We start from the raw sequence: 15,048 nt of genomic DNA on the forward strand, positions 1-15,048 counted from the left end.
GCACTGCCAACCCACAGCCCCTATCAATAGAGCGGCTATGGAGCTAATGGTGATGCAGTGTACTCCCAGAATAGGATTTACAGGTGGTCAGCAGGAGAAACTCTCATTGCTACACCGGACCCTTCCTTTAGTGATTTCAACCTGACCAGTTTCATTAGCATTCCAGCACTGCAAAATGAAATTGCTGTCTTTCAACAGAGAGGCCGTGGAATGAATGGTCGAGAGGTTCTATTCCCACAAGTGGGTTTGATATCAACCGGTGGTTAGTGTGGTAAAGAGAGGGAGCCGGGTCAAGACTGATTTGCATATGGCTGGATCAGCGTTGGATTGGGATCACAATTCTGCCTGGGCACTCCAAAAAGAAAAAAAAGTGGCCCACATTCTCAAATCGTTTTTTTTTTTATTTTTTTTATTTTTTTAGTTTTATATTATGAGAACTTGTCCCACAGGGATTGGAGTAATTACCAGAAGCACTAGCTACATAGCACAAGATCAAATTAATGTTTATTTTAGGTAGGGAGATTAAGTGATTTGCCCAGAATCACTGTATGTTGTTCTGATGCCAGAACTTGAACATAATTGCCCGGTTCCCCTCCAAAGGCCTAAAAGACACTGGGACCAGGGTGACAACGCTTGGCCCCTGGCGAGGACACTCTGTTACTCACCCCCTGCCCAGTCCACTTCAGCCGCAGGGTATGACCTGACAAGGGAGGGGAGTCGAGAAATACACAGGTCTGCTGCTGCTACTCGAGGGGCGCTTAGGTTCAGATGCGAGGCCTCCCCCATGACGCCCACGATGCCCTGAAAGTGATGGCCCAAAGGGGGATGACACTGCTTGCTGGGCCGTCCACACGAGGCAGGGAGCCGAGGTAAGAAGGCCATACCTGCCAGAAGAACACCTGCCACCAGCCTCAGTGTGACAGCAGGCAAAGGAGTGCCCATGGCACTGGCAACACATTGTACTAATGTGGCAACGACAGGGGAAGACATTAAGAGGCAGATCTACCATCTTTAAGCAACTCAGCAGCCAAAATATCTGAGTGCGCGAGATGGAGGGAGCAGGATTGCACCATATCTGCAGAGATATTGGCTCTCTCCTTCTCCGTCCCGAGCGCTGCTGCTAATTTCAGCTGCTGTGCGCCACGCACACACCTTTCGCCATAGTGCAAGGGTGTGTGCGAGAGTCTCGCATAGGTTTTGTACTGGAAGGGTGCCCTTCCAGTACAAAATAATAGGCATAGACAACTTCTAAAACTTTTCCTACTTTGTATGCGTGCTGCAAAGGGCAACACGCATGCAAAGTAGGAAAAGAAAGGAGTAATGACAACATTTCTTCTTGTAACATCAGGGTTTTAAAAGGCATTCATTTTTTACGCAAAACCCAGTTTCACATTATTGGTAGATAGGGTTTTGCACCAAAAAGGGTTAGTGGTTGCATGGAACACCCCCTTGATGCAAAGTAATGCAAAGCAGCGCCACACACTACTTTGCGTTACTTTTTTTCATTTTCCAGCGCAAAACAACTTTTGTACTGGAAAATAAATAATAGAAAAAAAAATGGTATTGATTTGCCTCACTTTCATGACGCAAACCAAGCACAAACTGTTAGTAGATCTACTTTTAAGTCTCAATGGGCCGGTTTACAGAAGTCCTAAACCACAGGCCCACAAGTGACCCTGAGGCACCGGCCCATCAGCCAATGTCCTACTTCCCAATCCGACCCTTGGCTGGGTCCAAACGGGGGTGACTGGCGAGCAAAATAACAATGGATTAAACCCAGATCTGTGACTGAGGGTGAGTTTGAAAAGTTCCAACACTCCATCCATCATTTTATTTTATGATGTTGTGAAGACACCCCCAGCCTCTCCGGCTTTATGTACAGCATTTTTCACCAGTACCAAACTGGCACCTTATTTCACCCTTTCACAAGGTCCACTCTTCCCTCCGAGGGGGTTTCCACAGCGCCGAGAAGCGTTGCAGTATTCGGTGTGCGCTACACAAGAACATTCTGTCACTGACCGGCAGGCGTGAGCTCTACCCCTCCACTAACACATTATCGCGGCTCGTTGAACAGGTCCCTCCCTCTGGCAGGCTGAAGGGGGAGTGAGAGTAACCCCCACCCCCAGCCATCCAGCGAGCACACACGGCTGCTCCAAGGTCCGTGACGGGGAGTGAGGGCGAGGAGGGGGCGCCGGAGAATGCCGGGGAAAGAGTTTAAAAGCCCCCACAGAGAGAGCCCGCCGCCTCCCGCGGCAGCGATGCAGACACCAGCAGCAGGGGCAGCAGGCAGAGGGCGGCAGCCTCCCCTCAGCAGCAGAACAGAGTAACCTTTATACCCGGGCGCAGCATGGGCTGGGGCGGGAGCGGGGCCCCCGCTCCCCGCAGCGGCGCTCAGTGACCTGCCAGCCCCGGAACAAAGGTCCCAAGATGCTATCAGGGTCCCGGAGCTCGTTCGACGTCAAACAGCACCAGCCGGGGCAGTACATGGTGAGCACACACCGGGCCAGCGCTATGGGCACCCTTGTTATTCCACCGCTCGTGTGGTTCTATTTACTTTGAGGTTTTTTTTTTTTTGCATCGCTGAAGTCTCCTCGGACCTGCTTATGTCGTTGATCTGGGTAGGTACAGTAAGAGTGAGAGAGCAATTTGTTTGTTGCTAAATGTGTTGGGCGGTTGGTGCTGCCGTTAAAACGGTTAATCCACTCGCTGTTCGTCCGGATGGTTTGGGAGTTTGGATTTCAAAACCGGTCTCGTGATGGGGACGATGGGTAGTCGCCTTGCAAGTGAAACTTTTCCGTTCCTTAAAAAAAAAAAGTTTAAAGTTATGTTTGGCAGTTACTTCGTCGCCTCTATGGGATTACTGCCGGTACTATCACGGCGATAGTTGTCGACGATCTGAAACTCACACATATGAGATTATCTGCTTTATGGGGAATGTCTCTCGGGAAGTTGCCATCACCCGCCTGTCAAGAATCAACGTGGAAATTATTGTTACTGCATCTGGCTCCTGAGAAGTCTGCGTTGGCAAGCTCAACTCTTGTGAAGTGAGTCAGTGCCCGAATGACTCTCACCAACTTGTCATTTCAGAGAATGACTCTCATGGAGCGCTCATTGCCAGGTCTGACCCTCATGATATCAGTGACGTTAAGTGACTCTCCCAAAGTTCTACTTTCTGGAGATGGCTCTTAAAAGATATATGTGGTTATTCGGTTTGATTTGCATCAAGTAGTTACCGGGGTTGGCTCCCAAAAAGTCATTTTTCAGGGTTTGACTCTTGAGAAGTTGTCATTACCAAGAATGTCTATCAGGGGGATCAGACTTGTAAATGGATCTAATTCTTATTCATAACTGGGTATCTCATGAAGTTGTCATTGCCAAGATTGAATCTCATGAGGCCTAACTAGCTGATGGATCTAACTCTTGCAAAGTCCTCGTTACTGGATACGCCTCTCATGAAGTTCACATGGTTGGGTATTAGTCTCATGAATTTGTCATTAGCAGATCTGACTCTCGTGAGGTTCATGTATTTAATAGGTCTAACTTTCGTGACCTTGCTGTTGCTGGTTATGACTGGTGAAGTAATTGTTGCCAGGTGCGACTCTAAGTTGTTACTCGCTCAGGTTCTCCTGAGGTGGTCATTACTGTGCATTACTTATATGAAGTCTTTCCAGGTGTGACTCATAACATCAGGGACACCAGCTTACTTTTCAGAAGTTATTCTTATCAGGTCTGACTTTCAAGAACTTGTGACTTTCCTGAAATTGTTCTTGCCAGGTGGGAGTCTCCTGAAGTTGTTCTTGCCAGGTGTGGATCTTCTGAAGTTGTTCTTACCTCTTGTGGCCCTCCTGAAGTTGTTCTTGCCAGGTGTGTGCCTCCTTAAAGTTGTTTTTGCCAGTTGTGTGCCTCTAGAAGTTGTTCTTGCCAGGTGTGAGACTCCTGAAGTTGTTCTTGCCAGGTGTGAGTCTTCCGAAGTTTTTCTTGCCAGGTGTGAGTCTTCCGAAGTTTTTCTTGCCAGGTGTGAGTCTTCCGAAGTTTTTCTTGCCAGGTGGGAGTCTTCCGAAGTTTTTCTTGCCAGGTGGGAGTCTTCCGAAGTTTTTCTTGCCAGGTGGGAGTCCTCCGAAGTTTTTCTTGCCAGGTGTGAGTCTCCTGAATTTGTTCTTGCCAGGTGTGAGTCTGCTGAAGTTGTTCTTAACAGGCATGTCACTCTTGAAGTGTCTCTTGGCACGTGTGTATCCTCAAGTTGTTCTTCACAGGTGTGTCTCCTGAAGTCGCTGGTGCCAGGTGTCACTCTGATGACGTCCTTCTCCACAGAAGCGGCTCGCGTGAAGCGACCATTGTCATGTGTGACTCTCCTGAAGTCGTCTTCACCGGCCGTGATATTAACGAGATGGACATCCGTGCGATGCCTGACTCCCGTGACGCTCATAGGTGTTACGCGGGTGGACAGGTTTCCTCTTGGCCCTGAGAAAAGTTATGAAGACGCCGGTCAGGAAAAGACGATTATGTCAGCGGCTTTGTAAAATGGAGGAAGAACTGAGAAGTTTGAGAGAAATCAGGGAATAAGAAAAAACGCGTACTTATCCGGCGAAGAAAGTGTTTTTTTCCTAAATCCTTCATAAAATCGATTTTGCAGAAGAAACGATAGAATATGCAGTCCTTTTGGTCGACCACACCTTACTTTTTAATATTTTTCTAGTCCGCCCAAAGAGGAATGTCACTGCATTACGAAACTGGGCATTTAGGTTTACTGGAAGCAGGTTCATTGCGATGGATAAGTGGAGAAGCTGATTATCGCGATATGTAGGCATGTCGAGTCGCGGGCTCTGATATGATCAGTGCGGGGATGCATCGCGCCGGGGGCACTGTCCACCTCCCCGACAGCGAATATTAAGGGTTAACCAGTTTTCTCTGCGCTCGTAATATGGGCAGGTAAGGGAAACGATCCATAGCGAAGAAGGAATTGGCCCAGGATCACACAGTGGGATTAGAATGTTTATCATTAGCAGCGGGGAGGAGTTACTCAGTTGAGCATCCCTAGCAGTGGTATTGCAACGTTAAGCCCGTGGTTGCAGAAATAAACTCAATATTTCACTGACATATGTTGTTATCCACCTGGTGGTTTAATAATAGATTTATAGAGAGTCAACGTGTTATATGTCATTTTGAACACATATAAAACGCGAGAGAGCTGAATTGAAATTATTGCTGCTATAATGAACTTGTAATTCAGCGGACAGGACATCTGCCAAGTCTGTGACGGAGTGTCATGTGCGCAGAGTGTAATATGCTGTTACCATGGTTGAATGTGGGATGGTGCAACTACTCAGGGGAGGTTAAGTCTCACTTTTGTCATGGTGCCGCTCCCTTCGACAGTGGTATTAATAAGCAGTCAATCAAGCTCGGACCAATCGGGCTAGAGATGTCATCTGTTTTCTACACATAGGATTCCCTACCCATCCAGCCACTGTATTTACTGACTTGGTGCTGGCATTTGGTATAGAAAAAAAACAGGTTTGCGGGTCTTTGCTGGAGTTTTGTCTCCAGGGCGTAGCTACCGGCAGTGCAGCAGGTGCACTGACACCAGGGCCCTAGACTAGGAGTATCCCTCTTCACCCCAATTGTTGTTTTGTTCAGTACCAGACCTGGGGACCCATTTTCTTGCTTGCATCAGGGCCCATAGTGCCATCCTCCGCGTTTGTTCCGTCCTTGTGTGATTGTGATGCCTGAATACTTGAGGCATAAGTTCTGTGTGTTTGAGATGGAGCTGTTTGTGTATGTTTGCTGTAACTCTAGCACCAAGCTGTGTCTGAATGTTTGATAAAGGTGTGTATTTCGCTGAAGCTGAGTGTTTTCTGGAGCTGTGTGTCTTTTTCTCTAGAAGTCTTTCTGTTTGCAGGGTGGTGTGTACTCGTTAGAGCTGTGGGTGAGTTCTTTGCTGGAGTGGTGTGTACTTGTTAGAGCTGTGGGTGAGTGCCAGTGCTGCGCCTGTTCGCTGGAGCGGTGTGTACTTGTTAGAGCTGTGGATGAGTTCTTTGTTGGAGTGGTGTGTACTTGTTGAAGCTGTGGGTGAGTGCCTGTGCTGCACCTGTTTGCAGGGCGGTGTGTACTTGTTAGAGCTGTGGATTAGTTCTTTGCTGAACCGGTGTGCACTTGTTGCAGCTGTGGGTGAGTGCCTGTTTGCAGGGCGGTGTGTACTTTTAGAGCTGTGGGTGTGTGCCAGTGCTGTGCCTGATCGCTGGTGTGGTGTGTACTTGTTGAGGCTGTCGGTGCGTGCCTGTGCTGCGCCTGTTTGCAAGGCAGTGTGTACTTGTGGAGGCTGTGGGTGTGTGCCAGTGCTGTGCCTGTTCGCTGGAGTGGTGTGTACTTGTTAGAGCTGTGGGTGAGTTCTTTGCTGGTGCGGTGTGTACTTGTTAGAGCTGTGGGTGACTGCCTGTGCTGCGCCTGTTTGCAGGGCAGTGTGTCCTTGTTAGAGCTGTGGGTGTGTGCCAGTTCTGCGCCTGTTCGCTGGAGCGGTGTGTACTTGTTAGAGCTGTGGATGAGTTCTTTGCTGGTGCAGTGTGTACTTGTTAGAGCTGTGGGTGTGTGCCTGTGCGGCACCTGTTTGCAGGCCATGTGTACTTGCTGTGGGTGTGTGCCAGTGCTGCGCCAGTTTGCAGGGTGGTGTGTACTTGTTGAAGCTGTGGGTGTGTGCCAGTGTTGTGCTTGTTCGCTTGAGCGGTGTGTTTTTGTTAGAGCTGCAAGTGTGGGCCAGTTCTGCCCTTTTTGCTGGAGCAGTGTGTACTTGTTGGAGCTGTGGGTGAGTGCCAGTGCTGCGCCTGTTTGCAAGGTGCTGGGTACTTGTTAGAGCTGTGGATGAGTTATTTGCTGGAGCGGTGTGTACTTGATAGGGATGTGGATGAGGTCTTTGCTGGAGCGGTTTGGACTTGTTAGAGCTGTGGATGAGTTATTTGCCGGAGCAGTGTGTACTTGTTTGAGCTGTGGGTGAGTTCTTTGCCGGAGCTGTGTGTACTTGTTAGAGCTGTGGGTGAGCGGTGTGTAAGCTGTGGATGAGTTCTTTTCTGGAGCGGTGTGTACTTGTTAGAGCTGTGGATGAGTTGTTTGCCGGAGCGGTGTGTACTCGTTAGAGCTGTGGATGAGTTGTTTGCCGGAGCGGTGTGTACTCGTTAGAGCTGTGGATGAGTTCTTTGTTGGAGTGGTGTGTACTTGTTGAAGCTGTGGGTGTGTGCCTGTCCTGCGCCTGTTTGCAGGGCGGTGTGTACTTGTTAGAGCTGTGGGTGAGTGCCAGTGCTTCACCTGCTTGCTGGTGCGGTGTGTACTTGTTAGAGCTGTGGATTAGTTCTTTGCTGAACCGGTGTGCACTTGCTGCAGCTGTGGGTGAGTGCCTGTGCTGCACCTGTTTGCAGGGCGGTGTGTACTTTTAGAGCTGTGGGTGTGTGCCAGTGCTGTGCCTGATCGCTGGTGCGGTGTGTACTTGTTGAAGCTGTGGGTGTGTGCCAGTGCTGCGCCTGTTCGCTGGAGTGGTGTGTACTTGTTAGAGCTGTGGATGAGTTCTTTGCTGGTGCGGTGTGTACTTGTTAGAGCTGTGGATGAGTTCTTTGCTGGTGCAGTGTGTACTTGTTAGAGCTGTGGGTAACTGCCTGTGCTGCACCTGTTTGTAGGCCATGTGTACTTGTTGTGGGTGTGTGCCAGGGCTGCGCCTGTTTGCAGGGCAGTGTGTACTTGTTGAAGCTGCAGGTGTGTGCCAGTTCTGCGCCTGTTCGCTGGAGCGGTGTGTACTTGTTAGAGCTGTGGGTGTGTGCCAGTGCTGTGCTTGTTCGCTGGAGCGGTGTGTTTTGTTAGAGCTGTGGGTGTGTGCCAGTGCTGCACCTGTGTGCAGGGCGGTGTGTACTTGTTGAAGCTGCAGGTGTGTGCCAGTTCTGCGCCTGTTCGCTGGAGCGGTGTCTACTTGTTAGAGCTGTGGGTGTGTGCCTGTGCTGCACCTGTTTGCAGGGTGGTGTGTACTTGTTGAAGCTGTGGGTATGTGCCAGTGCTGTGCTTGTTCGCTGGAGCGGTGTGCTTTTTTTTTTTTTTTTTTAGAGCTGCAAGAGTGTGCCAGTTCTGCCCTTTTTGCTGGAGCAATGTGTACTCATTAGAGCTGTGGGTGTGTGCCAGTGCTGCACCTGTTTGCTGGAGCGGCGTGTACTTGTTGAAGCTGTGGGTGTGTGCCAGTGTTGTGCATGTTCGCTTGAGCGGTGTGTTTTTGTTAGAGCTGCAAGTGTGTGCCAGTTCTGACCTTTTTGCTGGAGCAGTGTGTACTTGTTAGAGCTGTGAGTGTGTGCCAGTGCTGCGCCTGTTCGCTGGAGTGGTGTGTACTTGTTGGAGCTGTGGGTGAGTGCCAGTGCTGCGCCTGTTTGCAAGGGGCTGGGTACTTGTTAGAGCTGTGGTTGAGTTCTTTGCTGGAGCGGTTTGGACTTGTTAGAGCTGTGGATGAGTTATTTGCCGGAGCGGTGTGTACTTGTTAGAGCTGTGGATGGGTTCTTTGCCGGAGCGGTGTGTAGTTGTTAGAGCTGTGGGTCAGCGGTGTGTAAGCTGTGGATGAGTTCTTTTCTGGAGCGGTGTGTACTTGTTAGAGCTGTGGATGAGTTCTTTTCTGGGGCGGTGTGTACTTGTTAGAGCTGTGGATGAGTTGTTTGCCGGAGCGGTGTGTACTTGTTAGAGCTGTGGATGAGTTGTTTGCCGGAGCGGTGTGTACTCGTTAGAGCTGTGGATGAGTTCTTTGCCGAAGCGGTGTGTACTCGTTAGAGCTGTGGATGAGTTCTTTGCTGGAGCGGTGTGTACTCGTTAGAGCTGTGGAGGAGTTATTTTCTGGAGCGGTGTGTACTTGTTAGAGCTGTGGATGAGTTCTTTGCCGGAGTGGTGTGTACTCATTAGAGCTGTGGATGAAGGGATGAGTTCTTTGCCGGAGCGGTGTGTACTCGTTAGAGCTGTGGATGAGTTATTTGCCGGAGCGGTGTGTACTCGTTAGAGCTGTGGATGAGTTCTTTGCCAGAGCGGTGTGTACTCGTTAGAGCTGTGGAGGAGTTATTTTCTGGAGCGGTGTGTACTTGTTAGAGCTGTGGATGAGTTCTTTGCCGGAGCGGTGTGTACTCGTTAGAGCTGTGGATGAAGGGATGAGTTCTTTGCCGGAGCGCTGTGTACTCGTTAGAGCTGTGGATGAGTTCTTTGCCGGAGCGGTGAATACTCGTTAGAGCTGTGGAGGAGTTATTTTCTGGAGCGGTGTGTACTTGTTAGAGCTGTGGATGAGTTCTTTGCCGGAGCGGTGTGTACTCGTTAGAGCTGTGGATGAAGGGATGAGTTCTTTGCCGGAGCGCTGTGTACTCGTTAGAGCTGTGGATGAGTTCTTTGCCGGAGCGGTGAATACTCGTTAGAGCTGTGGAGGAGTTATTTTCTGGAGCGGTGTGTACTTGTTAGAGCTGTGGGTGAGTTCTTTTCTGGAGCGGTGTGTACTCGTTAGAGCTGTGGATGAGTTCTTTGCCGGAGCTGTGTGTACTTGCTGAAGCTGTACATGGGTTCCTGAGCTGCACCGGTTCGCTGGAGCGGTGTAAGTCAGCACGAGCTGTGAGGCGTCGGCCGGGCCTGTGTGTGTGTCCTGGGGCTTTGCTTGTTTGTCTTGCGCAGTCGGTAGAAGCAGGAGGCAGAGCTCCGAGCCCCGGAAGTGGGTCACCTCCATCTGCGGGGCACTGGCCGCGGCTGGGAGTGAAGCAGCCCGGGGCTGCCGAGGAAGGGGCTATTTTTACACCCGACTCAATGCCAGTGTCTCCAGCTGGGGAGCTCTGGTTTCCATGATTCAACACATTAAAGAGTAACCATTGTTGAATAAGGAGGCTCCACTGTAAACCGAATTACCTAGAGGCAAAATCATGTGATGTGTGGGGCATGCAGACGTCATGAGTTCATTGCTATATAATTATAATCCCTTTTATTAAACTAGCAGGAGACAACACATTTTATGGTGTTTTCAGTGGTATTATTTTTATTGCAAGGACATATCAGTATTTTCTCTGTAGTGAAATGACAGTTATCTGTAAGTATCTTTACAACTAGAGCCTCCAGACACAAATTACATCACCTGTCGCCCCAAATTCGATCTATCAAGAACAGCCTCTATATTCTACGTACAATAAAACTGGCTCCCCAGTGGGCGCTGCAATAGACCTAAAGCTCCCAAGTGCAGGCTCGCCCCACACTCGCTTCCAAGCCCTCTGTGAGCACACAAGCTAGGACTCCGGAGGACCTGCAAGTGCCATCTTTGCAGCAACATACAACCATTACATCTTCTGTCAATTCTGGTCTCCTACCACCGACCTAAAAAAACTAGCAAAACCCTGTCACTGTACAAAAACCCATACCTAGGCCTGTAAGACCCCACCAACAGCTGGTAGGTCACCCATACTTCTTTCTGGACAAAGTCCTGCAGGGTGAGCTCAAATGCAGTTGCAACAGTGTATCAATTGGCAAAAACGTCTCCAGTGCTAACAATCTCGGCCCTACCCACAATGCAGTAGAAACTACCACACTACAGGTTGTCAGTCAGGCACCATCATTCTCTCTTCTCGTTTTGACCTTGCAGGATATCTCAATGTATAGTATTTTAAAACTGCTTTATCTTTCTACAATTAGATGAGTTGTAGTCTACAGAGGTACGTAATAGCACTAAGTATGCTGAGACTTACTACTTCATAACTCCCATTATAAGTATAAGCCTACAATTCCCAGAACCTTTTTGTTACTAATTAATTAGTCAGAACTGATTTCGGATCACGTCTCTTTCATGACATGGGACCAGCTGACAAGCTTTACTGTGCTCTGAATGTCTCTTTCAGTTTATTTCTGCAGGGAGGAAAGGCATTCATCTATTCATACTAATATAATTAAACAGCCATGCTTAGATAGTTTGCTTCAAATCTATCACAAACAAGAGTAAAAATACAAAACCTGACGGCAAGATAAATGCTCTTGAACCCAGCGGGAGCCCCCCATGCCAGCACCGCACCTGTACTGGTGGTAAGTGACCTCTGTGCACGCGGTGATCCGGGCTGTACACTGGATGGTGACGGTGACTGTATAACTGCTTTCTGGAGCGCAACATGTGTCTAGCAAATAGTGGCTGAATGGGTTTCCCAGTGCCCTGGGATGTCTCTGCCAATGGGCCCCTTTGAGATGGCTCTGTAGCTGCCCACTGACAGATGGGCTCAATGACAGTGTGAATGTGACCTGGACTAGTTTATGAATGTGTTTCTAGAGGGAAACGGGCTTTCTTTATCATCTACTGAATGTGCCCTACGTGGCTAGGATATAACTTTCCTCAAACGAGACTTTGATCATGATGCCCTGAAATGTGTATGTGAACAACAGGGATTGCGTCCAGTGGCAGATTCAGTAATAACCTATACTCTGACCAATCAGGATCTCCCTGGGTTTCTGGGAAAAAGGCTGGACCGCCCTGGGTTTCTGGGAAGAAGAGCTGGAATTGAAGTAGGTTTGTCATATTATCTAAGCTCTTGTCTCTGAACATAGAAGATCAAGGGAGGAGAAAAGTGGAACCTAGGCAGCAGGACTTGCTTTGCAGCCCAATATGCTTCATGGGTCTGAGAAGCAGAGGTCAGTCCGGTGTTGGTTGCAACAAGAATGTCCAAAGACAGGTATAAATTTCCAACTCAATAGCCGCAGTCGTATGACTTCGAAAACATTGTAGCAACAGGCACAGGTTCTCGTCTTCCTTTTAATTTTGAAATTGTGACTTCAGACCAGCAATAATACCAAAGGGGACCTCAGCCAGGATTTGCGAGGAGCCCAATCATTCAGGGGCTATGGCCAATCAATAAATAGAGGATCTCGGGTGTTTCTCCACAAAACCAGCACTGTGTGGCATGAGTGGAGAAAAAAAACACTGCACTCCCCTTATTGGTCAAATGGCTTCAGTCAGGTAGCTCCAGTCAGTCACCAATGAAGTCCACCAAGCACCATCTCGCCACCTCTTCAAAAACAACTCAAGGCCTTGGTCTTCAAACAACATCACTGAACTACCAGCCTTCCTGCCACCCAATTTAGGGATATATTTACAAGAAATTGGCACATCAGTCCTGATGCTCCACTTTTCTTGCATTGCCAGGCACCCCCCCCCGACGACACCATGTGTGCGCTGTATTTAAAATATGGCGCATGTTAGGACAATAGCGTTAATATTTTTTACGCTACTGTGGAGCTTTGCAGGATTAGTTCCAAAAACGATACCGCTAATCCTGCAAAGTCAAGGGAGGCCCATTGAAATCAATGGCATTGTCACTTTAACGCCTGCCTCAGGTAAGCATTAAAAATGACACTAAAAATGGTGCAATGAAAGCTTGTAAGTTTCACTGCATCATTTTTTTTTAGGGCTTTCCTGCCTGGGAACTCCTCCTTGAATACATTGTCTGGCGCACGCATAATGTGGAGCAAGAGGTTAGTGTGGTGCAATGCATACATTGGACCATAAATATGGCACTAGGAAATGGTAACGCCACATTAGTGTAAAAATGTGTGCTAGTGTGACCACTTCTCTCCATGTCATCATGGTTCACTCTATTAAAAATCACAGACGCACAATGCTTAATTTGTGCCGGTGGTTGGAGAATAGCACTCCTTTTTTAGGACTGGGACTTATTTTTCATCATCAGAGATAGGAGGACAGTGACAAAGGGAGAAAGCAGGGATAATAAAGAACTTATAAGAGTAAGATAAAAGAAAGGACGCTTAGAGTGGTGGAATAAAGAGGCGTGAGGATGAATCAGGACCAGGCGATTGGTAATTCATGAGCCACATCATTGGGAAGCGCCAATGAAGGCTCCAAAGAACAATGTAGGGCCTGTCCCTATTTTTGACAAATTAAGCACTACAGATATGTAAAATCACGCAACTGTGCCCAATGTGACACTTTTTTGATGGCTCAGAGAAAAAACAAGCCTTTGTTTGTATTTGAAACCTACTGCAGAACATTGTGTTTCGTCACAAAACTGGAGCCTTCCTACAAACTTTCGTGTTCCTAGTTTGTCTAAAGGAGCACAATGTTATGGTTATTGACACATTTTTCTAAAACGAGCTAAGGGGAGTGTTTGACATTTGCTTTTAATTTTGTTGACTGTATAATCAACAGAAAAGTACAGATGTTAGGGCATTTGTAATTAATTGTAAAATGTTTGCATAAATTACAGTACAATATAGACATAAATATTCTACAAATCTAGACAGTACCCCCACTTCCTTACAGAGATCAAGCTCCAAACCTAAACACAAACAACATGCCATTATATGTAATCAAGCAATGCATTCCAAATATATACTGTCCATTACAGAACATGGGACCAAGAGGCATACAGTCTTAGGATCTGTTGTAACTCGAGGATTTAGAATGTCTAGACCTTCAGAGCCACCAGAATACTTAAATATGTATTTCTGAAATACATATGGTAGTCAGTTACCTTCACCAGCCAGCAGCTGTGCCATACCTGCTATAAGCCTGTAACCGAGCCTCCAAGTAGATCAAATATAAGAGATGTTATGCAGAATCACTACTGCAAGCCTTCGGTCAGCCAGAGAATTTGAGACAAATGATTGTTATAAGCAGACCTACTAACTCCTCCAAGGGTGTAACTGGCCCTAATAGAAACAAGGTAATTGCCACCCCATCCTGTGGGTTGGTGGTAAACACATCTACTAATTGTGGTGAAGTAGGCCGCCCATACCCCTTGACCCTGAAGACAATGCACCCGCTGTACTGTTGATAGCCACGGTACTAAATTGTAGAACATGACCCACCTACCTGCCTTCACAAATGGTGCTAAACGTCATGCGCATTTTAGCAAAGGAGAATACCAACAAAAACATACAACTATGTGACCAAGACCTAAAATTCCTGGTTTCTTCACCTATACCTGTGATAATTTTATGTGAAATTTTCAAAGTTTCTCAAACCTTTTTCATGAAATCTACCCATGGCTTGAACAGAAAATCAATTACAAATAGACTCGTTCTTCTTGGAGCAGTCTCCTGCTGACATCTTGCGTGGAGGCTAAGCCATTGTGTTAAAATGTCATGCCAGATATAGTAGAATCAGGAAAGATAGTCACAACATGGAAGATACTGCCCAGTTTTAAAATGTTTCTTTTAGTATAATATAAATCTTATCCCAAAACACCCTTAATAAATATGTTGAATAATTACAATTAAAAGTAGAGAAAATACAAAACATCTTAACAGTCAGCTATAATTAGCAGTGGGGAGTGGAATGGATAAAGGGGAAGGAGGATGAATTGTAAGTATTTACATCATAACTATTTTGAGCAGATCTTATGCAGGCGATGCTTCGTGGGAGAGTCATTGGCGGTATCAGGAAAAGGTTCTTTAGGGTTTTGAAAGCAAAGATTTCCAGGCAGGGCTTCTTGAAACTCTCACATCTTACTTTTCATGCACAGAGTAGGTGGTCAGCAGCTACAGCCCCTCATTGTGGTCCCAGCTATCCCTGAGCTTGAGTGAGAAGCAGCCATCCTTAGTTGGAGCCAAGCCACCATTCAAGATACTGCCAAACCACTCAAGATCCATGGAAAGCATATTTTGAGCTAAAGTGCCATTTCATACAGTTTTGTAAAATTGCCATGACAATTTGAAAACTTGTGTGAGAAAATGTACACAATTCCCCACACTCTGTGTTAACCAAACTTCAATTGGCTTTGAAAATTGTACAATGCAGTTACATATTGAATTGTACTAGGACTGCTTCAGGACAAGGCCTTTATTGTCTCAAAAGCTACTCCCAACAAAATGCATCAGTCTAAAAAGCTATCAGAATTTGTGCTTGTTTATAAAATACTTAAGTGACTTAGAATGTTATCCTCTCTTGCTTAGGTCTCGCCCACAAGGCAGCTTTAGCTGTTTATAGATGAGTCTCTTGTAGGTTGTCCCAAAAACTTACAGTAGGCTTCGTGGCTGCTTGTTGCTCATCCTTTGTTAGCTTGATCAGCACTCTTCTTTGCT

The 15,048-nt window shown here is 47.3% G+C and overlaps 1 protein-coding gene across 4 annotated transcripts in view; it reads left to right on the forward strand.

The window, feature by feature from the left end:
* The first annotated feature begins 2,121 nt into the window (after window positions 1-2,121).
* Window positions 2,122-15,048, forward strand: part of MTMR11 (myotubularin related protein 11) — a 135,861-nt gene continuing 122,934 nt past the window's right edge. For 2 of the 4 annotated variants that reach the window (XM_069218235.1, XM_069218233.1), the window contains exon 1: window positions 2,122-2,487. In XM_069218235.1, the coding sequence (XP_069074336.1) occupies window positions 2,428-2,487 (60 nt within the window). In that variant the 5' untranslated portion in view covers window positions 2,122-2,427. Of the gene's footprint in view, window positions 2,619-15,048 lie in introns of all 4 variants that reach the window. The other 2 variants (XM_069218236.1, XM_069218234.1) reach the window with 2 other exon arrangements.

Source organism: Pleurodeles waltl, chromosome 12 (genome assembly GCF_031143425.1).
Source record: "Pleurodeles waltl isolate 20211129_DDA chromosome 12, aPleWal1.hap1.20221129, whole genome shotgun sequence".
Lineage (NCBI taxonomy): Eukaryota > Metazoa > Chordata > Amphibia > Caudata > Salamandridae > Pleurodeles > Pleurodeles waltl.